The following is a 23,279-nucleotide window of genomic DNA, read 5'->3' as shown; positions in this document are numbered from 1 at the left end:
TTCTTGGCCTTCTGCTAGAGCTCTCCAGGTGCGTAGAAATGACGCACCAGGAGAAGAAGGGGGCAAGAGCTATTTTCCTCTTCCCCTTCTCTTGGCACACCATTCCTACATGCCATGTGAGCTCCAGCAGCGGTCTAATGGTGGCCAGGTAAGTTATTTTATTGTTTAAAGGCTTTTAAAGGGGTTTTGGGAGAGGGGGGATTGTCTCCCTGTCATCCCAGAAGGTACTTGGAAGGGCATTCGGACACCACCACCACCCCCAGGGTAGCACAAACTTTCTGGGGGGTGGACTGTAACCCAGGAGAAATCACATTTAACAAACATAATTGTTCCTGCGTTAAAGGGCTGTCTGGAACTGCCCTCAGGGCCCTTCCACACTACCCTAGATCCCAGGAATTGAAATCCAAAACACTTGGTGGACCAGAGTTTGGGAATCAATAATGCAGAGGAATGATCCTGTATGCATGTAAAAATTACCTGGCCTTTTTCTCTGTGATATTCAAGGATCCACAAGATGCCATCCCCAAAGGAACAATGTTGGCCATTCTACTCACAACAATTGCTTATCTGGCAGTAGCCATCTGTGCAGGTGAGTAGGTATGATATGTTTTGGTCTGCTGTCATCATTATTAGAGACTAGCTGTCCCCTGCCAAGCGTTGCTGTGACCCAGTCTGTGTATATGTGTTTTGTGTGTGTATATATGTGTATATGTGTGTATATGTTTGTGTATATGTGTATATATGTGGTTCTGCGCATGCGTTGTAATGCATTTTTTGTTTATTGGCTTTTTAATTCTCTTCTGCTGTTTTTTTCCCAGTGTTTTTATGAGTGGTGGTCACTTATTGGCCTAATACGTGTATTGTATTGTGTCAATTCATTCAGTGGTTTTGGAGTTATGTTAATCCCACAAATGAACATTACATTTTTATTTATATAGACTAGCTGTCCCCTGCCACACGTTGCTGTGGCCCAGTCTGTGTATATGTTTTGTGTGTGTATATATATGTTTATGTGTGTGTAAATATTTGTGTATATGTGTATATATGTGTGTTTGCATATAGATATGATATAGATATAGATATAGATAGATGGGTGTATATGTGTGTGCATATGTGTGTATACGTGTGTATATATTTGTGTATTTCTGTGTTTATATGTATATATGTTTTTGTGTGTATGTGTGCACTTGTGGTTATATGTTTATGTATGTCTATATGTATATGCATTTATGTGTGCATGTGTATATCTATATAAATAAAAATGTAATGTTTGTTTGTGGGAACCCTAAAACACACACAAAAAACCCAGCAGAACAGACTTAAAATCCCCCAAAATAAACTATATATACATATACATATACACTCATATATATATACACATGCACACATACATAAGTCTATATGTATATGTGTGCATGTGTATATGTTTGGGTATATTTGTGTGTGCTTGTGTATATATATGTGTGTGTGTGATCTTCCAACCATTGTGTGTAGCTTGCTGTTGACCTTTGCAGCCCAAAAGACAGTTGCATCTGTCAAGTAGGAAATTTAGGTACCACTTATGTGGGGGAGCTAATTTAATTTCTGGTGCCATAAAAATCTCCAGCAGCATGCAAAGGAATGAGGAAGTACTCCATCAGTGTCTCAAATGGACGGTGAAGCGACAGCTCCCCTGGTGGCCAGAATACCTTCATGAAGGCTGGAAAGCTAAATAGCCTCTGTGTGTCTTGTCTATATATGTTGTGTATCTATGGCATTGAATGTTTGCCATGTATATGTACATTGTAATCCGCCCTGAGTCCCCTGTAGGGTGAGAAGGGCGGAATATAAATACCGCAAATAAATAAATAAATAAATGTGTGCATGTGTATATGTATATGAGTGTATGTGTATATGTATATATAGTTTATTTTGGGGGGGTTAAAGTCCATTCTGCTAGTTTTTTTGTGTGTTTTCATGAGTGATGGTCACTCGTTGGCCAGATAGGTGTATTGTGTCCAAATTTGATGTCAATTCGTCCAGTGGTTTTTGAGTTATGTTAATCCCACAAACGAACATTACATTTTTACTTATATAGATTATTAGTAATATTACATGTAATATAAAATATATAATTATAATTTCATACTTTACAATTATTGTTATTATTGTTATTATTGTTATTATTGTTGTTATTATTATTATTATTATTATTATTATTTTGTTCCCATTTGGTTGTGATGTCAAGTACGAATAACATCACTTTAATGAATGGTGGCATTATCTGTAAAGAACATAAGTTAAGTAACAAAAGACCTTCATTATCCCAAAATGATTGAGGTGGAAATACATATAGAATGCAAGCAAGCCAAGATGTACTTGGCGTGGTGAGAGTATCCTCCTGCTGTCACAAGGAAGAGGAATAATAATGTGCCGTTGTTTCCACAGCTGCTTGTGTCGTGCGCGACGCCACTGGGAATGTCAATGATACGGTTGTATTCGGGATGAATTGCAATGGATCATCTGCTTGTGCCCTGGGCTATGATTTCTCCAGCTGTAAAACCCAGACATGTGATTATGGGCTGATGAATAATTTCCAGGTTCTAAAGAGCTCTAATTATGCAATTTGTATAATCATATGTGTGTTGTACAACTGAGCAAGCTACACACGACGTATAGGAACACAAACGGATGCAACGCACAAGCGTGCGGCAGTGTGCATCGGCTGGTTTTTCAGTATCTGCACTAACAGCATAACAAGGATGCATGGAAAGCAATCCTCTGAGCCTTTGCTGTGAATTAATGCAATCGTGAATTTGCATATCTCTTCACAGCCAGGAAACAGAATGATATTTTTCTGGAGGCGTACCATAGCTTTAGGGCCTGAATCGTACCCTCAAGGCACCAGATCTTGTCTGATCTTGGAGACGAAGCAGGGGACTTTGGTAGGAGGCCACCAATGAATAGCAGTTGCTGCCGGCTATATTTCAGAGCAAGGACCTGGCAAACCAACTCAGAAAATTACTTGCCTAAGAAAACCTTATGAAAGCTGACAAGTGACCTGAAGGCACACACACACACACACACACACACACACACAGAGATATCATAGCTTTATGACAAAGCATAGATGTGATACCAGGTGATCCCAGGATCAATGCTTGCATACTTCCCAATTATCCCAATTTTCCAGGGACGACCCCAATTTATCCCTTTTCTCTGACTTTTTGGCTTGCTTTTAACATGTCAGAGTTTCTTCCTCCCCCTCTCAGGTTGAGTGTACGCTGCCATATAATCCAGATTATAAAATACAATTATTTATTTATTATTATTATTATTATTATTATTAGGGTAAAGGTAAAGGTTTTCCTCTGACATTAAGTCCAGTCGTGTCCGACTCTGGGGGTTGGTGCTTATAACAGATCCCTATATAATATATCACCAAGTATCACGCCGCTGGACACCACTATAATGTATGTATGTGATATCACACCCCTGGACATCAGTAAGAAAGAAAATATCACAACCAGTGACGCGAGGCTGGAGGCTTATTGATAATATGTCTGGGCAGGATGAATCTTCCCCCAAAGATTTACTTTTTCCTCAAAAATCCTACCCCTGTGCCTCCAATTTGGTAGCGAGATGTAAATAGATATGTGTAATGGTCGAATGAACACTGTCTTTTAGTCTTCTTTTGGTTTAAAGCTGCCACCAACCCAAGTTACCTTAGGATTTTTAAAATGAGTTTTTGAGGTGAACTTTTCCCACTTTTACCAACACTGCTCTTCCCTAGGTTCTTGTGGGTTTTGGGGGGCTATAGGGCCATGTTTTTAAGGCTATATGGCCATGTTCTAGAGGCATTTCTCCTGACGTTTCGCCTGCATCTATGGCAAGCATCCTCAGAGGTAGTGAGGTCTGTTGGAATTAGGACAATGGGTTTATATATCTGTGGAACGGGTGGGGTGGGGCAAAGAGCTGTTTTGCTGTTGTAATTTTAGAGTTTTTTTTAATACTGGTAGCCAGATTTTGTTCATTTTCATGGTCTCTTCCTTTCTGTTGAAATTGTCCACATGCTTGTGGATTTCAATGGCTTCTCTAAAATTCCAACAGCAAAACAGCAGAGAGGAAACAACCAGGCACATCTTAACACCTCTCAACAAAACATTTTCCCAGGCTCAGCCAGGCCTTCAAATGCTAATGAAGGTGGTCAGTTGAAACATTCACACCTAGCTCCAGCAGAGAAGAGCTCTTTGCCCCCCCCCAGCCATTCCACAGATATATAAACCCATTGTCCTAATTCCAACAGACCTCACTACCTCTGAGGATGCTTGCCATAGATGCAGGCGAAACGTCAGGAGAAATGCCTCTAGAACATGGCCCTATAGCCCAAAAAAACCCACAAGAACCTAGTGATTCCAGCCATGAAAGCCTTCGACAATACACTGCTCTTCCCCTCGCTCCCAGAATGACTGTTTGGATAAGAGACCTTTCTGTAGTATTAGGATGTTAAAGATGTTGGAATTATCACACAGGATTAATGGTAGATTGAGGAACAATAGAGACCTTTTTGAAAGTTAAATAGAAAAAGATTTATGTATAAAAACAGACAACTAACTTCTCCTGAGAGGCACAAAACACTTGACTTGTTGCAAAAGTACTACAGCTTGATGGTTGCTAGAATAAGTTTCTTCACTTAGTTACAGTCAGAGCTAATCCAACAGATCTAGCTGCTAGTAACATAAATCCCTCACTCTACTTCAGAGAAATAATAATGAGTTTCTGACTAACCTATCCTAGGTAGTCCCCTGAGTTATCAGCTAACTCTTCCCAGAGTTCTTCCTGCTAACTAACTCAGCCTAGAGAGCTAATCTCTTGTGCTATCTCTCACAAGAAATCAGGTTGCTGTCTGGCCTTTCTCCTGTCAGCTAATCAGCCCTGACTGGCACAGATACTCTCTCCCTGAAAACCCAGTTTCAAAAACACTTCTTCTTCCACCAGCTCCCAGTTCTCAACTCACACAGAAGCTGAAATCCTTTCTTTCCTAAGACTTGGCTCCTCCCATCTGCTCTAGCCAATCCCAGGAGACCTCAAACCCCTCCCATCTTCCAGCTATCCTCACTCAAGATGGCTGCTTCTATTAGAATGGAGCACGGAAGAAGAAAGAATAAAAGAGTGCATGGTAAAATGGGCTAGAGATATAGGGAGATCAATAAATCTGGCAGAATGGGAAACTATTTGGAAAAAGAAATTAAAATATACAAAAGCGTATGACCTAAAAGAAAATTGGCTTAAACTCTTTTATAGGTGGCATTTAACACCACAGAAATTGGGGAAATTCTACAAGAACCTAAATACAAAATGTTGGAAGTGCGGTGAAACAACAGGCACGTACTACCACATGTGGTGGCGTTGCAAAAAAGCCAAATTATATTGGAAAGAGATCCAGAAAAGACTACAACACATACTGAAGATCCAAATTCCACTCTCCCCAGAAATATTCTTATTGGGAATAACGGATGAAGAAACAGATCAAAATGTGGACAAACTAATCTTTTTTGCGACAACAGCGGCGAGAATATGCTCCGCCAGATACTGGAGAAAAGAAGAGATACCAAAGATGGACGAGTGGGAGGTGAAATTAATGGAAATAAAAAATATGGACAAACTAAGTTACTTAATGCAGAAATATAAAGGAAGGATAGAAAAAGAAACTGACTGGACAAGAATAGATGAATACTGTGAACAGAAATGATCTAGAAGCTAAAGATGGGAGGAACGTAATATCCATGACCCGAATGGAAAATAAAATCAAACGAATAAGGGGAAGTAAGGAAAGAAGAAAGAAAAGGAACACTCCTTGCCGAAGACACCCGGAAGACAGTCCGAAGGAAGGGGGAAACCCCAATTTTTGTCTCTACCTTCTTTTTAAGGCACCTCTACACCCCCTTTTTCTCTGATCTTTTCCTACCCCCACATGTCTTCACTTCCTACCTTCCTAAGCTTATCCTTCCCAGTTACTCTTCTTCTCCCCCCTCTTTTACTCTTTCCTTCCCCCCTCTGACTATCTAGACTATTCTATTTTTAACTAAATCGTAAACTTCGCTTTTTAATCATATGTATATGGAAAATGTGAATAAAGATTATATTAAAAAAAAAAAAGATGGCTGCTTCCCTGGGTTACACTCCCAAAATGGAGGTTTGCCATACTGTTATCCAGGCTTCTTTTCTGACCGACTAGGTAAGATTCACTACAGTGCTCATCTCCATTTCTAAGCCGAAGAGCCAGTGATGTCCATAGACACCTCCAAGATCACGTGGCCGGCATGACTGCATGGAGTTCCATTACCTTCTTGCAGTACCTATTAATCTATTCATATTTGTATGTTTTCGAACTGCTAGGTTGGCAGAAGCTGGGGCTAACAGTGGGAGCTCCTACCTCTCCCCAGATTCAAACCTACGACCTTCTGGTCAACAAGTTCAGCAGCTCAGCGCTTTAACCCACTGTGCCACCAGGGGCTCCATAATCCAGATTATCAAATAAAATTATCTGGATTATATGGCAGTGTATGCTCATACAATCCCATTCAAAGAAGATAATGTGGAGTATCTCATTTGATTATCTGGATTATATGGTAGTGCAGATCTAGCCTGAATGCAAAATAGGCTGGATCTACCCTGCCATATAATCCATTTTATGAATCCAGATTATCGTCTTTGAACTGGATTATATGAGTCTACAATGCCGTATAATCCAGTTCAATGCAGATAATATGGGTTGTACACAGCATTGTGTTTATTTATTTACGACATTTACATACCGCCCTTCTCACCCTGAAGGGGACTCAGAGCGGCTTACAAGATATATATATATACATACAATGTATTATATTATTAGCATAGTACAATATTTATTTCTTATTTATTTATGGTATTTATTAGGCATGTGCAATCCATGGTTCTAAATGGTTCTAAAGTACTTACAAAACTAAAGTTCTGGCTGTGAAAACTAGGGGGCACAGGTGCTTTGCTTCTACAGTGTTGCTAAAGTTCTGGTGGTGAAACTATCAGAACTCTAACATAACTTTCAAAATTTCATTCTAAATGGCAGTTCCTAATAGGTTCTGTCACAAAAATCACCAATAATGAAATAATCATGAAATTTTGAAAGGGGACAGTGGCGCAGTGGGTTAAACCACTGAGTTGCTGAGCTTGTTGACCGAAAGGTTGCAGGTTCGAATCCGGGGAGCGGCATGAGCTTCCGCTACCAGCCCCAGCTTCTGCCAACCTAGCAGTTCGAAAACATGCAAATGTGAGTAGATCAATAGGTACTGCTCCGGCTGGAAGGTATCAGTGCTCCATGCAGTCATGCTAGCCACATGACCTAGAAGGTGTCTACAGACACCTCCGGCTCTTCGGCTTAGAAATGGAGATGAGCACCATACCCTAGAGTCAGACACGACTGGACTTAATGTCGGGGAAAACCTTTACCTTTCCCTATTATAGATCATTTGTTTATAGAGGCAACAAATCACACTCTGAACTGGTCTATGCCTTAGTCTGCTTAAAGTTCTCCATATAGGTTCCTGATATATTCCATAACTGTTCCATGGAAGCCATGCCTTGATATATCCAGAGTCTTGATCTGAGATTAATACACACCCAAAACTTCTCTTTCAAGGCTATAAAGATGCCTCGCATTTAAATATATAGTTAATTTACTGGTTGTGACATCATCTTTTTAATATGATCTTCCGCTGGGTGAAACTATTTGCAGGAGAAATTAAGAAAATGCCGCCGGCAACCAGATAGGACTCAATTACAGAACAGTCTTCCCCATTACCGAGGAAATTGTTTTCTTGGCAATGAAAGTAATTTTCTCTGCCATATACAGGCTCATTGTGAAGTTTCTAATGGGTGACTTAAAAGAAAATAGGAAAGAAATGAGAAATGGTTGTAGCAGAGACATGAGGGTTTGCGAGTTCTTTCTGTACCCTGCTGACACAAGTTTCCCTTTCTTTTTGTTCTCCCAAAGGTTATGAGTATGGTTTCCGGATTTGGTCCCTTAATTACGGCTGGAATATTTTCGGCTACGCTTTCATCCGCACTTGCTTCGCTTGTCAGTGCACCCAAGGTTTTCCAGGTACAACCAATGGCATATATCGTCTACATTTCTATCTACCTGACAAGCTGGAATGTGTCCAGAGGAGGGTGACTCAAATGATCAAGGGTCTGGAGAACAAGCCCTATGAGGAGCGGCTTAAAGAGCTTGGCATGTTTCGCCTGAAGAATCATAGAATCATAGAGTTGGAAGAGACCTCACGAGCCATCCAGTCCAACCTCATTCTGCAAAGAAGCAGGAACATTGCATTCAAAGCACCCCTGACAGATGGCTATCCAGCCTCTTCTTAAAAGCTTCCAAAGAAGGAGCCTCCACCACACTCCAGGGCAGAGAGTTGCCCTCCTCTGGACACATTCCATAGAGAAGGCTGAGAGGAGACATGATAGTCATAGAGAGGAGGGAGCAAACTTGTTTTCTGCTTCCCTGGAGACTAGGATGCAATAGAACAATTACTTCAAACTACAAGAAAGGAGATTCCACCTGAACATTAGGAAGAACTTCCTGACTGTGAGAGCTGTTCAGCTGTGGAACTCTCTGCCCCAGAATGTGGGGGAGGCTCCTTCTTTGGAGGCTTTTAAACAGAGGCTGGATGGCCATCTGTCAGGGATGCTTTGAATGCAATTTTCCTGCTTCTTGGCAGAGGGTTGGACTGGATGGCCCATGAGGTCTCTTCCAACTCTAGGATTCTATGATTCTATATTCCACCCTTCTCACCCTGCAGGGGACTCAGGGTGGATTACAATACACACATGGCAGACATTCAATGCCATAGACACACAACATATATAGACAGCCACACAGAGGCTATTTAACATTCCAGCTTGTTGAAGAGGGTATTCTGGCCACCAGGAGAGCTGTTGCTTCACCATCCATTTGTGACACTGATGGAGTACTTTCTCATTCTTTGCATGCTTGCTGGAGATTTTTATGGCATCGTAAATTAGTTAAATTAGCCTCCCCGCATAAGTGGTACCTACATTTCCTACTTGACAGATGCAACTGTTTTTTTGGGCTGCAAAGATCGACAGCGAGCTACACAATGGTTGGAAGCTCACTCTGAGCCAAGCTGGCTTCGAACTCATGACGTTTCGGTCAGTAGTGATCTAATGCAGCTGACTCCCAGCGTGCTGCGCCACCATCCCATGGTCATAAAGTTTCACAAAGTTGGTCATAAAAACAGCAAAGGGGCAAGGAACAGGCAGATTATTGCCTTTCCCAGTAGACTCAGGCAAAAGCAAACTACAGTGCGGATGACTGCACAGTGCATAAACATAGAAGTGACATACTATCATTACACTGCAGTCCTTTCCTTTGCTCAGTCTCATTTACAATCATGTGTTCCATTCTTTCAACAGGCTCTGTGCAAGGATAACATCTACCGAGCTCTCCACTTTTTTGCCAAAGGATATGGGAAAAACAATGAGCCAATAAGAGGATATGTCCTTACTTTCGTCATTGCCATGGCCTTCATTTTGATCGGTGTGTATATCGCAAACATCATTTATCCCCAATACTTTGCTTTTAAAAATAATCCTTTATGATCTCTTGACCCAAACCTATTTTTTATGGGTTGTTGTAGGTTTTTCTGGCTGTATGCCATGTTCTAGAAGCATTCTCTCCTGGTGTTTCGCCTGCATCTATGGCAGGCATCCTCAGAGGTTGTGAGGTCAGACCTTTCCTCCAGAGGCCTTCTCAGACTGAGGCCTACTCTCACACAGAGGGCTACCTCAGACTGACACATCTCACACACTGAGGTGAACTAATACAGAGGCCTTTCTTCCACTGAGGCCTTCTCACACTGAGGGCTCTCTCAGACTGACACCTCTCTCACACTGAGGTGAACTAACTCTGAGGCCTTCTCATACTGTGGCTGACTAACAGACTGAGGCCCTTCTCAAACAGAGACCACTCATATACTGAAGGGTACTAAGCAACAAGGATACCTGTTTATATTGAACTATAGCTTTTTCTGAGCCATTGCATCCACTTAACCCTTTCAGTACTTGACTCACATTTTCGTAATTAAAAATACCTTACTTTTATTTTGTCTCTTGACAGCATGATTTAAAGGCAAATATATTTTAAGGGAGAGTATTGGGGATGGGGGGGGGGTGGCAACTGAAGGAACACTTCTGAAACTCTACTGAATATAAATGCGTTTTGTGCATTGGCATGTCTTTGTCCCTGACAGTTCAAAGACATGCCGAGGTACATCAGTTTAACAACCGAGAGACCTAATTGCTTTGCATGAATGTTGGTAAACACCACTTTTTAAAAGGTTGCGACTTCTAATAAAGTAATACCTTTCCTTGAGCAATGATTTTTTTTCCCAAAAAAGATTATGAATCCCATTTCCCAAATGGTTATGGAGATTCACATTTTACCAAAAAAAATCCATACATAATTAAAAATATATATATAAATGTATGATATCATTGTAGAATACCACCTAAAATTGTCTGGATCTCAACCCGATTCATTGGGAGACTACCATCTAAAACAGGGGTCCTCAAACTATGGCCCGAGGGCCCGATACGGCCCTCCAAGGTCATTTACCTGGCCCTTGCTCAGGGACAACCTAAGTCTGAAACAACTTGAAAACACGCAACAACAACAACAATCCTATCTCACCAGCCAAAAGCAGGCCCACACTTCCCATTGAAATACTAATAAGTTTGTATTTGTTAAAATTGTTCTTCATTTTAATTATTGTATTTTTCTACAATTTTTCTATTGTATTTTTTGCACTGCAAACAAGATATGTGTAGTGTGCAAAGGAATTCATTCATGTTTTTTTTTTCATATTATAATCTGGCCCTCCAACAGTTTGAGCGACTATGACCCAGCCCTGTGTTTAAAAAGTTTGAGGACCCCTGATCTAAAATGTAGACTAACCTAAACATTTGCACTGTAATCTGTGAAAGAATAGAAACTGAACCATCGATATGTTTCTGCTATTACTCCTGTTTGCATCCTTACTGGTTTCTGTGCTTGGGGGTTTTTTTGGTCTTTGAATGGATTATTAATGGTCCTTCTTCTTGGAGCATTAATCAAAGTCAGAGATACTTGAGCTTAATCTTCTAAAGCCTAACTGCTGTCTGAAAAATGATCCAGTACTTGCTGATCTTAGTGAGCATTTTCGAAGGGAAAGTCATGTTGGTCTATTTCAGCATAAAAGTGGGAAGAGGCAATGGAGCTCAGGATGGCGCATTGCTCTGTTGACTTGTGATGATGGCAGCACTTGCCCATATTAACTCTGGCCCATCGAGGTATGTGCAGAGGTCCCCTTGGACCAAGTAGACCCACAATCACACATCTATATTAACTGATGAGACTTGTCACTGTGAGGGATTAGTACCAATGGACACTTGGTGAGTCAGGTGTCAGTGTGAGCACCGTGGATCTGAGTCACATGGGGTTCTCATGGCGTTGTTTCATCAACAAGGCATCCCAGAGAGAAGGGAACATAAATAGAACAACAGATATCTCCTAATGAATCGGGCTGAGATCCAGGCAAGGTTTCCTGCATGATCTCATGAGTTGCCACATACAGCAACTTATGATTGAGCCTTAGGCTTCCTTTCCTCTGGTCCATACCAACTAAACCCTTGTCCTTACAATACAAGTTAAGTTTCCTTTAACTCCCAAGCTCAAGGTCAATGCCCACCAAACCCTTCCAGAATTTTCTGTTGGTTGTGGGAGTTCTGTGTGCCAAGATTGGTTCAATTCCATCATCGGTAGGGTTCAGAATGCTCTTTGATTGTAGGTGAACTATAAATCCCAGCAATTACAACTCCCAATTGACAAAATCAAATTTTTCAAGTGATGGTCACTCCTTGGGTCAGTAGGTGTCTTGTGTCCAAATTTGGTGACAATTCACCTAGTGGTTTTTGAGTTATGTTAATCCCACAAAAGAACATGACATTTTTATTTATATACTAGCCGTCCCCTGCCACGCATTCCTGTGGCCCACATGGGGGTTCTGTGTGGGAAGTTTGGCCCAATTCTATCGTTGGTGGGGTTCAGAATGCTCTGTGATTGTAACTGAACTATAAATCCTAGCAACTACAACTCCCAAATGTCAAGATTCTATTTTCCCCAAACTCCACCAGTGTTCACATTTGGGCATTTTCAGTATTCATGTAGAGTTTGGTCCAGATCCATCATTGTTTGAGTCCACAGTGATCTCTGGATGTAGGTGAATTACAACTCCCAAACTCAAGGTCAATGCCCACCAAACCCTTCTAGTATTTTCTGTTGGTCATGAGAGAACTGGGTGCCAAGTTTGGTTCAATTCCATCATTGGTAGGGTTCAGAATGCTCTTTGATTGTAGGTGAACTATAAATCCCAGCAACTACAACTCCCAAATGACAAAATCATTTTTTTTAGTGAAGGACATACATTGGGTTGTTAGGTGTCGCGCGTCCAACTTTGGTGTCAATTCCCCCAGTGGTTTTTGAGTTCTGTTAATCCCACAAACAAACATGACATTTTTATTTATATAAGATCACATCATATCTAATTCCATCATTAGGTCCTTCCAGACAGCCCTATATTTCAGAATATAGAGGCAGAAAATGCCACATTATCTGTGTGTGGACTCAGGTAACCCAGTTCAAAGCAGATATTGTGGGATTTTCTGCCTTGATATTCTGGGATATAGGGCTGTGTGGGCCTATAGATAATGCCAAAATGCCACTGTAGGAATAGAAGGAACGCTTAAGCTGTTAGCTGAATGGAAGATGGGGAAAGTTTTTGTTCTTTTCAAGGTTTTATTTTTATTTTATGTCAAAATCACTCAGTCTTTAAATTTACATGTGTATTGCTGAGTACCTGGCCAGGGTGGTCCATGCCTTAGTCACCTCCAGATTGAACTACTGTAATGCACTCTACGTGGGGCTGCCTTTGAAAACGGCCCGGAAATTTCAAATGGTCCAGCGGGCGGCGGCCAGGTTGTTAACTGGGGCTCCTTACAGGGAGAGATCAACCCTCCTGGCATCTCCATTGGCTGCCGTTCATTTTCCGGTCCCAATTCAAGGTGCAGGTGCTTACCTACAAAGCCCTGAATGGTTTGGGACCCGCCTACCTGCGTGACTGCATCTCTGTATATGAACCCACACAATCTCTTCGATCATCTGGAGAGGCCCTGCTCGCGATCCCACCTCCATCGCAAGCGCAATTGGTGTGGACGAGGGAAAGGGCCTTCTCGGTGGTGGCCCCTCGACTCTGGAACTCACTCTCCAAGGACATCAGGCATGCCCCAACGCTGGCAGTCTTTACAAGGAGCTTGAAAAAATGGTTGTTCAAGTGTGCCTTCCCAGAATAAGGAAACTCCAAGCAATATGTCCCAAATGCACTTTACTAGAGATCTAGAATTGCCTGCACGCCCCACCTATCCCTAAAATATCTATCCTATTTCACCTGATCATGCCCAACATTTTTAAAGATTTTAAGTACTACATTTGGCCCTGCCACAGGTTTTAATGCACTGCGTTGTTATTGTTAATATTTTTTGCTTTGTTTGTGAGTTTTTATTATTGTACTGTTGTTGTGTTTCACTGATGTATTTGGGCTCAGCCTCTTGTAAGCCGCACTGAGTCCTTCGGGAGATGGTGTTGTTGTTCATTCGTTCAGTTGTCTCCGACTCTTCGTGACCTCATGGACCAGCCCACGTCAGAGCTCCCTGTCGGCCGTCACCACCCCCAGCTCCTTCAAGGTCAGTCCAGTCACTTCAAGGATGCCATCCATCCATCTTGCCCTTGGTTGGCCCCTCTTCCTTTTCCCTTCCACTTTCCCCAGCATAATTGTCTTCTCCAGGCTTTGCTGTCTCCTCATGATGTGGCCAAAGTACTTCAACTTTGTCTCTAGTATCCTTCCCTCCAGTGAGCAGCCGGGCTTTATTTCCTGGAGGATGGACTGGTTGGATCTTCTCGCAGTCCAAGAGACTCTCAGAACTTTCCTCCAGCACCACAGCTCAAAAGCATCAATCTTCCTTCGCTCAGCCTTCCCTAAGGTCCAGCTCTCACATCCGTAGGTTACTACAGGGAATACCATGGCTTTGACTAGGCGGATCTTTGTTGCCAGTCTGATGTCTCTACTCTTTACTATTTTATCGAGATTGGACATTGCTCTCCTCCCAAGAAGGAAGCGTCTTCTGATTTCCTGGCCACAGTCTGCATCTGCAGTCATCTTTGCGCCTAGAAATACAAACCCTGTCACGGCCTCCACATTTTCTCCCTCTATTTTCCAGTTGTCGATCATTCCTGTTACCATAATCTTGGTTTTTTTTTATGTTTAGCTGCAACCCGGCTTTTGCGCTTTCTTCTTTCACCTTGATTAGAAGACTCCTCAGCTCCTCCTCGCTTTCGGCCATCAGAGTGGTGTCATCTGCATATCTGAGGTTGTTAATGTTTCTTCCAGCAATTTTCACCCCAGCTTTGCATTCATCCAGCCCCGCACATCCTCGCATGATGTGTTCTGCATACACGTTAAAAAGGTTGGGTGAGAGGATGCAGCCTTGCCGTACGCCTTTCCCAATCTTGAACCAGTCTGTTGTTCCGTGGTCAGTTCTGACTGTTGCTACTTGGTCCTTGTACAGATCCCTCAGGAGAGAGACAAGGTGGCTTGGGATGCCCATCCCACCAAGAACTTGCCACAATTTATTATGATCCACACAGTCAAAGGCTTTAGAATAGTCAATGAAGCAGAAATAGATGTTTTTCTGAAACTCCCTTCCCTCGGGAGATGGTAGCGGGGTATAAATAAAGGATTATTATTATTATTATTATTATTATTATTATTATTACCGTCAACAATCAAGCAATTGCCTTCCAGGCACTCTGCCGAATGTTTTTCAATGTGGCATCACCAAGTCTAGACTTTTGTTTGCTTCCTCTTTTCCCTTTTCTTTCTTTTCTTTTTTGTAAGATGCCTTCATAAATCAAATGCCTGTTGTTCCAAACTATTAGCGCAGTGAATTCTTTCTCCCCCAACAATAGGCTCAGAGGACAGATCGCTGGGAGATTTCAGCAGCATCTTCTGCATTTGATCATAGCTGATTTCTGCTTCTGATGCTTCACTTTGTACCTGGTTTCCTGTTTTGAATACACAATGCTTTGTTGCTATACACAGGAGGTGTCTTTTTTTCGGGTTTGGCGCATGCGATGCCCTTTTCCTGTCTAAGGAGGCTTCGCAAAGTCCTTAACAATCCTTTTGAATTCAAGAAGGGCATTGCATGTACCAAAGCATTTCGGCCCAGATTGAAAGTGCAATCACGTCGATGATTTATTTATGACACCTTCTCCTCTCTTGGAGAGGAACAGATCGCTCTTACCTTAGATTTCGACAGATAGGTTGCCGAGGGCTTTTGAAATTGAACCAATCGCTGCAGATTGTGGTCCCTTGTAATATCAGAATTGCCACATTTCCCTGATTGAAGGTGTGATAAAAACAAGTCTTTTGGTAATATATACATGCCTTGAACCTAACACAGGAAAGTCATTTCCTCAGCCAATATTTAAGAAAATATAGTTTCACTGCACCTAGTGCATATTAAACAAAACAGTTTTGGGATTTCTTGCAACAGCAGTTTTGAAGACCTAGGATGGATCTACACTGCCATATAATCCGGTTTCTGAATCTAGATTATCTGTTTTGAACTGGATTATAGGAGTCTACGCTGCCATATGATCCAGTTTCTGAATACAAATTATCTGCTTTGAACTGGAATATAGGAGTCTACACTGCCATATAATTCAATTTTTGAATCCAGGTTATCTGTTTTGAACTGGATTATATGATCCAATTTTTGAATCCAGATTATCTGCTTTGAACTAGATTATAGGAGTCTACACTGCCATATGATCTAGTTTCTGAATACAAATTATCTGCTTTGAACTTGATTTTAGGAGTCTACACCGCCGTATAATCCAGTTTCTGAATCCAGATTATCTGCTTTGAATAATAATAACTTTATTTATATTCCGCTCTATCTCCCCAAAAGGATGCAAGCCGGATAAACTGGATTACAGGAGTCTACACTGCCATATAATTCAATTTCTGAATCCAGGTTATCTGCTTTGAACTAGATTATGGGAGTCTACACTGCCTCCAGCAAAGGATCACCGCCTTGTCGGGGCACTGGAGCTTGAGCACCTCAATGATGTCATGAGCGAAACCGTGAAGGGACACCCAAGACGGGACGGTTGTGGCAGAGAGGTCAGACCAAGCGTGATCCCTGGGGAAGGCAATGGCAAACCACTCCAGTATCCTTGCCAAGAAAACTAAATGGACCAGTACAACCAGAGATATGTCGGTATGCCATTGGAAGATGGGACTCCCAGGTCGGAAGATGGCCAAAATGCTACTGGGGAGGAGCAGAGGATAAGTTCAACTAGCCCCAGATGTGATGACGCAGCTAGCTCAAAGCCGAAAGGAAGGCTAGCAGCCGACGGTACTGGAGGTGAACGACGAATCCGATGCTCTAAAGATCAACACACCATAGGAACCTGGAATGTAAGATCTATGAGCCAGGGCAAACTGGATGTTGTTATTGGTGAGATGTCAAGACTAAAGATAGACATTCTGGGGGTCAGCGAACTGAAATGGACTGGAATGGGCCACTTCACATCAGATGACCACCAGATCTACTACTGCGGACAAGAGGAACATCGAAGAAATGGAGTAGCCTTCATAATTAATAAGAAATTCGCTAAAGCGGTGCTTGGATACAACCCAAAAAATGACAGAATGATCTCAATTCGAGTGCAAGGAAAGCCTTTCAACATTACAGTGATCCAAATATACGCCCCAACCACAGCTGCTGAAGAAGCAGAAGTAGATCAGTTCTATGAGGATCTGCAGGAACTACTGGATAATACACCAAAAAGAGACATTATTTTCATTACAGGAGACTGGAATGCCAAGGTGGGAAGTCAAATGACAACAGGGATCACAGGCAAGCATGGTCTGGGAGAACAAAATGAAGCGGGACGCAGGCTGATAGAATTTTGCCAGGAAAACTCGCTGTGTATAACGAATACTTTCTTCCAACAACCTAAAAGACGGCTTTACACATGGACCTCACCAGACGGTCAACACCGAAATCAGATTGACTACATCCTTTGCAGCCAAAGGTGGCGGACATCCATCCAGTCGGTGAAAACAAGACCTGGGGCTGACTGTAGCTCAGATCACGAACTTCTTATTGCTCAATTTAGAATAAAACTAAAGAGATCAGGGAAAATACACAGACCAGTTAGATATGATCTCACTAACATTCCTAGCGAATATACAGTGGAAGTGAAGAACAGATTTGAAGGACTAGATTTAGTAAACAGAGTCCCAGAAGAACTATGGACAGAAGTCCGCGACATTGTTCAGGAGGCGGCAACAAAGTACGTCCCAAAGAAAAAGAAAACCAAGAAGGCAAAATGGTTGTCTGCTGAGACACTGGAAGTAGCCCAAGAAAGGAGGAAAGCCAAAGGAAATAGTGATAGTAAGGGGAGATATGCCCAGTTAAATGCACAATTCCAGAGGTTAGCCAGAAGAGACAAGGAACTATTTTTAAATAAGCAATGCATGGAAGTGGAAGAAGACAACAGAATAGGAAGGACAAGAGACCTCTTCCAGAAAATTAGAAACATTGGAGGTAAATTTCAGGCAAAAATTGGTATGATAAGAAACAAAAATGGCAGGGACCTAACAGAAGCTGAAGAGATCAAGAGAAGGTGGCGAGACTATACAGAAGATCTGTATAGGAAGGATAATAATATTGAGGATAGTTTTGATGGTGTGGTGAATGAATTAGAACCAGACATCCTGAGGAGTGAGGTTGAATGGGCCTTAAGAAGCATTGCTAACAACAAGGCAGCAGGAGACGACGGGATCCCAGCTGAACTGTTTAAAATCTTAAAAGATGATGCTGTCAAGGTGATGCATGCCATTTGCCAGCAAATATGGAAAACACAAGAATGGCCATCAGACTGGAAAAAATCAACTTATATCCCCATACCAAAAAAGGGAAATGCGAAAGACTGCTCAAACTTCCGTACAGTGGCCCTTATTTCTCATGCCAGTAAGGTAATGCTCAAGATCCTGCAAGGAAGACTCCAGCAATACATGGAGCGAGAGTTGCCAGATGTTCAAGCTGGGTTTAGAAAAGGCAGAGGAACGAGAGACCAAATTGCCAATATCCGCTGGATAATGGAGAAAGGCAGGGAGTTTCAGAAAAACATCTACTTCTGCTTCATTGACTATTCTAAAGCCTTTGACTGTGTGGATCATAATAAATTGTGGCAAGTTCTTAGTGGGATGGGCATCCCAAGCCACCTTGTCTCTCTCCTGAGGAATCTGTACAAGGACCAAGTAGCAACAGTCAGAACTGACCATGGAACAACAGACTGGTTCAAGATTGGGAAAGGCGTACGGCAAGGCTGCATCCTCTCACCCAACCTTTTTAACTTGTATGCAGAACACATCATGCGATGTGCGGGGCTGGATGAATGCAAAGCTGGGGTGAAAATTGCTGGAAGAAACATTAACAACCTCAGATATGCAGATGACACCACTCTGATGGCCGAAAGCGAGGAGGAGCTGAGGAGCCTTCTAATCAAGGTGAAAGAAGAAAGCGCAAAAGCCGGGTTGCAGCTAAACGTCAAAAAAACCAAGATCATGGCAACAAGAATGATTGACAACTGGAAAATAGAGGGAGAAACCGTGGAGGCTGTGACAGACTTTGTATTTCTAGGTGCAAAGATTACTGCAGATGCAGACTGTAGCCAGGAAATCAGAAGACGCTTCCTTCTTGGGAGGAGAGCAATGTCCAATCTCGATAAAATAATAAAGAGTAGAGACATCAGACTGACAACAAAGATCCATTGCCTAGTCAAAGCCATGGTATTCCCTGTAGTCACCTACGGATGTGAGAGCTGGACCTTAGGGAAGGCTGAGCGAAGGAAGATTGATGCTTTTGAGCTGTGGTGTTGGAGGAAAGTTCTGAGAGTGCCTTGGACTGCGAGAAGATCCAACCAGTCCATCCTCCAGGAAATAAAGCCCGACTGCTCACTGGAGGGAAAGATACTGGAGACAAAGTTGAAGTACTTTGGCCACATCATGAGGAGACAGGAAAACCTAGAGAAGACAGTTATGCTGGGGAAAGTGGAAGGCAAAAGGAAGAGGGGCCGACCAAGGGCAAGATGGATGGATGGCATCCTTGAAGTGACTGGACTGACCTTGAGGGAGCTGGGGGTGGTAACGGCCGACAGGGAGCTCTGGCGTGGGCTGGTCCATGAGGTCACGAAGAGTCGGAGACGACTGAACGAATGAACAACAACACACTGCCATACGATCCAGTTTCTGAATCCAGATTATCTGTTTTGAACTAGATTATGGGAGTCTACACAGCCATCCGATCCAGATAATCGGAATCCAGATTATCTGTTTTGAACTTGATTATAGGAGTCTACACTGCCATCGGTGGTGCAATAGGTTAACCCGCTGAGCTGCTGAACTTGCTGATCGAAAGGTCGCAGGTTCGAATCCGGGGAGTGAGGTGAGCTCCCGGTGTTAGGTCCAGCTTCTGCCAACCTAGTAGTTCAAAAACATGAACTGGCGGGAAGGTAACGGTGCTCCATGCAGTCATGCAGGCCACATGACCTTGGAGGTGTCTACAGACAAAGCCAGCTCTTTGGCTTAGAAATGGAGATGAGCACCAACCCCCAGAGTCTGACACGACTGGACTGCCATATGATCTAGAATCTGAATCCAGATTATCTGCCGGATGCAATTAACTTTTAGTTTGTCTTCCTTCCCTTTAGCCGAACTGAACACCATTGCTCCCATCATCTCCAACTTCTTCTTGGCTTCATACGCACTGATCAATTTCTCGTGTTTTCACGCATCGTATGCAAAATCTCCAGGTTAGTGTTTCATTTTCTATTTCCAGTCGCATCTATTAGGTGTGGGCTCACCTGTTTGTCAAAGCTTTGGGACTGTCAGGGGAAGGTGGTATTGGGACTCTTAGAACAATGATGCTTGTGACTCAGGTTCACACATAACAAAGGCAATGAACTAAAATCATTTGTAGGGACCTTTAGTATAACTGAGTAACTTGGATGGGTGAGATGACATTGCGGGGAAGGTGTTTTATTTATTATTTGCCTTGTGTATAAATTATATCTATTTCGTTTCTTCTCAAAAGGTGTGCAGACAATGCCCAATTAATTACCATGCTTATTTTTCAAATGCTGTTTTGGCCTCCTGACAGTTTGGCATTGCATGAAACATTGAATACCAATTGTGTTTTCTTCTTTCATTGGTTCCCTGCCCTAATGTGGCCTAAGAAGTCATTTTGCTAAAGGTGGCCACTGATCATAGAATCATAGTGTGCTGTCATGCGCTGGGCCTGTGAAAGAGTCTGTAGACAGGACGTGTTTTCTGAATGCCCAACGGGACGCCGGGGGTGCCTCGGCTGAGAGGCCTTTCGGATTTCCCCACACAAAGTTCTTTTAAAGACTTAGAAAGTTCAACAAAGTTTTTACTGTTGCTTAAATTTTCAATAAATCAAACAAATTGAACAAGGCTTTGAATCAACTGGTGGCTTGCTTAAATTTTGTCCACAAGGGACAGGCAACTTTCTTCATAAACTGTTTCTTCCTTCTACAAGGGAAATCCTTGACCCCTCCCTGGGCAGTCTGACTTAAGCTCTGCTGGCGTGGGCCCCTACACCCAGTCCAAATTGCGTTATGGCTGCCACGAGTGGTCCTTACCAAACAGAGTGCTTTAGTAGATTTCCAAGAGGAAAGAAGGCTTTCAATTCCCAGCGAAGGCTGGCTGTAGAGTTGTGGAACTAAATTCCCCAGCAAAGGCTATGCTGTAGTTCTCTGTAGAGCTGTGGGACTGGATCCCCCCAGCAAAGCTGTAAAAGACGAAGCTTTCTACAGGTGGAACTGATTCACGTCCTGTACAAAAGTCTTCTCTGTGTGAATTGAACTAGAGGCCCCCTTTTCCCCTCCTTAACCCATAAAAGGGGGTGGAACTAAAGAACATAATGATAATTGATGGGTCATTGGCCCTATTATTGCAAACCAAGGGAAGCTACCTTATTGCAAAAGGCATGGAACTTTGGAATACATGGAAACACTCAATAGAAAGGAAAAGAAGTTGGAGTTTCTGGTACAGCCGTACCAGCACAACACTATAATCCAAAATATCCTCTGAAACATGTATTCAGAGTTCCGACTCCTTCCTCAACTAGAGCCAGTGTTAAATCTTGCAGGTTTATTTATCTAGTCATAGCCAAGGCAACATTCTTTAGGCTCCCGCATGGAGATATTTATTTCGAATGCAGAGAAACCGCCCTCTTATTTCCAACATGGACAAAACCACAGTGGCAGGCATAAATATAGGTATTAGCACAGTTGCCGTCCGTTGTCCTGCTGCTGCCTGATCAGAGGTCAGGCTGAAAAAGACTGCCTTCCCCTAATTATCTGCAGAGCTAAACAATTGCAGATCAGATCAATAGCCATAGGGACCTCGATACAATTACTGCATATGCACACAGGTGAGGATTATATAAGGGTTGCGTTCATAAAAAGTGGGATACCCATTTCACCTTTACGGCTTGTTTGCTCCAATTAAATGCCCATTCCAATTCAGTGAAAGATGCTCAGGACACCAGACATGAAAAGACCAAACACATTTCGTAATGAACAGACTATAGAGTAGCATCTGGCCATCCACTCTTATTGGGGCAATGGTTCTCAACCTTCCCAATGCCACGACCCCTTAATACAGTTCCTCATATTGTGGTGACCCCCAACCATAACATTATTTTCGTTGATACTTCATAATTGTAATTTTGCTACTGTTATTAATCGTAATGTAAATATCCAATATGCAGGATGTATTTTCATTCACTGGACCAAATTTGACACAAATACCCAATAGTCTCAAATTTGAGTACTGGTGGGGTTGGGGGGGATTGATTTTGTCATTTGGGAATTGTAGTTGCTGGGATTCCAGATAGTCTGGAATCAGATCTTGGGATATAAGGCAGTGTAGATCCAGCCTCACTGTATTAGACAATAGGATGTTTTGGTACAATTTCTAATTTCTTTATCCTTTGTATTTCTGATGTGCTCGCTTGTTCTGTAGGTTGGAGACCTGCTTTCAGATACTACAATATGTGGATCTCCCTTTTTGGAGCGGTGCTGTGCTGTGCCGTCATGTTCGTCATCAACTGGTGGGCCGCTCTCATCACTTACGCTATCGAGTTATTTCTTTACATTTATGTCACGTACAAGAAGCCAGGTAAGGGGAGAGATTTTTTTTTTTAAAGAAACATGGCAGAGGGATTAGCCTGGTGTATAAGTTTCAGATATTGCTGGGAGACCTAATAATGCTGATGATGCTGATGTAATAATTATAATAATAATTAATATAATATAATGTATTGTCGAACGCTTTCATGGCTGGAATCACTAAGTTCTTGTGGGTTTTTTCGGGCTATATTGCCATGTTCTAGAGGCATTTCTCCTGACGTTTCGCCTGCATCTATGGCAAGCATCCTCAGAGGTAGTGAGGTCTGTTAGAACTGGGGAAAAGGGTTTATATATCTGTGGAATGACCAGGGTGAGACAAAGGACTTTTGTCAGTTGGGCTAGGTGTGAATATTTCAACTGACCACCTTGATTAGCATACAATGGGCTGACTGTGCCTGGAGCAAACTCTTCTTGAAAGGTAATTAGATGTCCCTGCCTGTTTCCTCTCTGCTGTTTTTGCTGTTGCAATTTTAGAATTTTTTAATACTGGTAGCCAGATATTGTTCATTTTCATGGTTTCCTCCTTTCTGTTGAAATTGTCCACATGCTTGTGTATTTCAATGGCTTCTCTGTGTAGTCTGACATGGTGGTTGTGAGAGTGGTCCAGCATTTTTGTGTTCTCAAATAATATGCTGTGTCCAGGCTGGTTCATCAGGTGCTCTGCTATGGCTGATTTCTCTGGTTGAAGTAGTCTGCAGTGCCTTTCATGTTCCTTGATTCGTGTTTGGGCAAGGCTGCATTTGGTGGTCCCTATGTAGACTTGTCCAGAGCTGCATGGTACACAGTAGACTCCTGCAGAGGTGAGAGGATCCCTCTTGTCCTTTACTGAACATAGCATTTGTTGGATTTTCTTGGTGGG

The 23,279-nt window shown here is 42.4% G+C and overlaps 1 protein-coding gene across 1 annotated transcript in view; it reads left to right on the top strand.

The window, feature by feature from the left end:
- The window catches only part of SLC12A1 (solute carrier family 12 member 1), a 95,107-nt gene that overhangs the window by 30,238 nt on the left and 41,590 nt on the right, over positions 1–23,279 (top strand). Inside the window, exons 9-14 of the mRNA XM_067471405.1 lie at positions 505–589; positions 2,428–2,579; positions 8,012–8,119; positions 9,454–9,577; positions 19,916–20,017; positions 22,254–22,409. Coding sequence (XP_067327506.1) covers positions 505–589; positions 2,428–2,579; positions 8,012–8,119; positions 9,454–9,577; positions 19,916–20,017; positions 22,254–22,409 — 727 coding nt within the window. The remainder of the gene's footprint in view (positions 1–504; positions 590–2,427; positions 2,580–8,011; positions 8,120–9,453; positions 9,578–19,915; positions 20,018–22,253; positions 22,410–23,279) is intronic.

This window comes from Anolis sagrei, chromosome 9 (genome assembly GCF_037176765.1).
Source record: "Anolis sagrei isolate rAnoSag1 chromosome 9, rAnoSag1.mat, whole genome shotgun sequence".
Classification (NCBI taxonomy): Eukaryota; Metazoa; Chordata; class Lepidosauria; order Squamata; family Dactyloidae; genus Anolis; species Anolis sagrei.
This window is presented reverse-complemented; position numbering and strand designations above follow the sequence as displayed.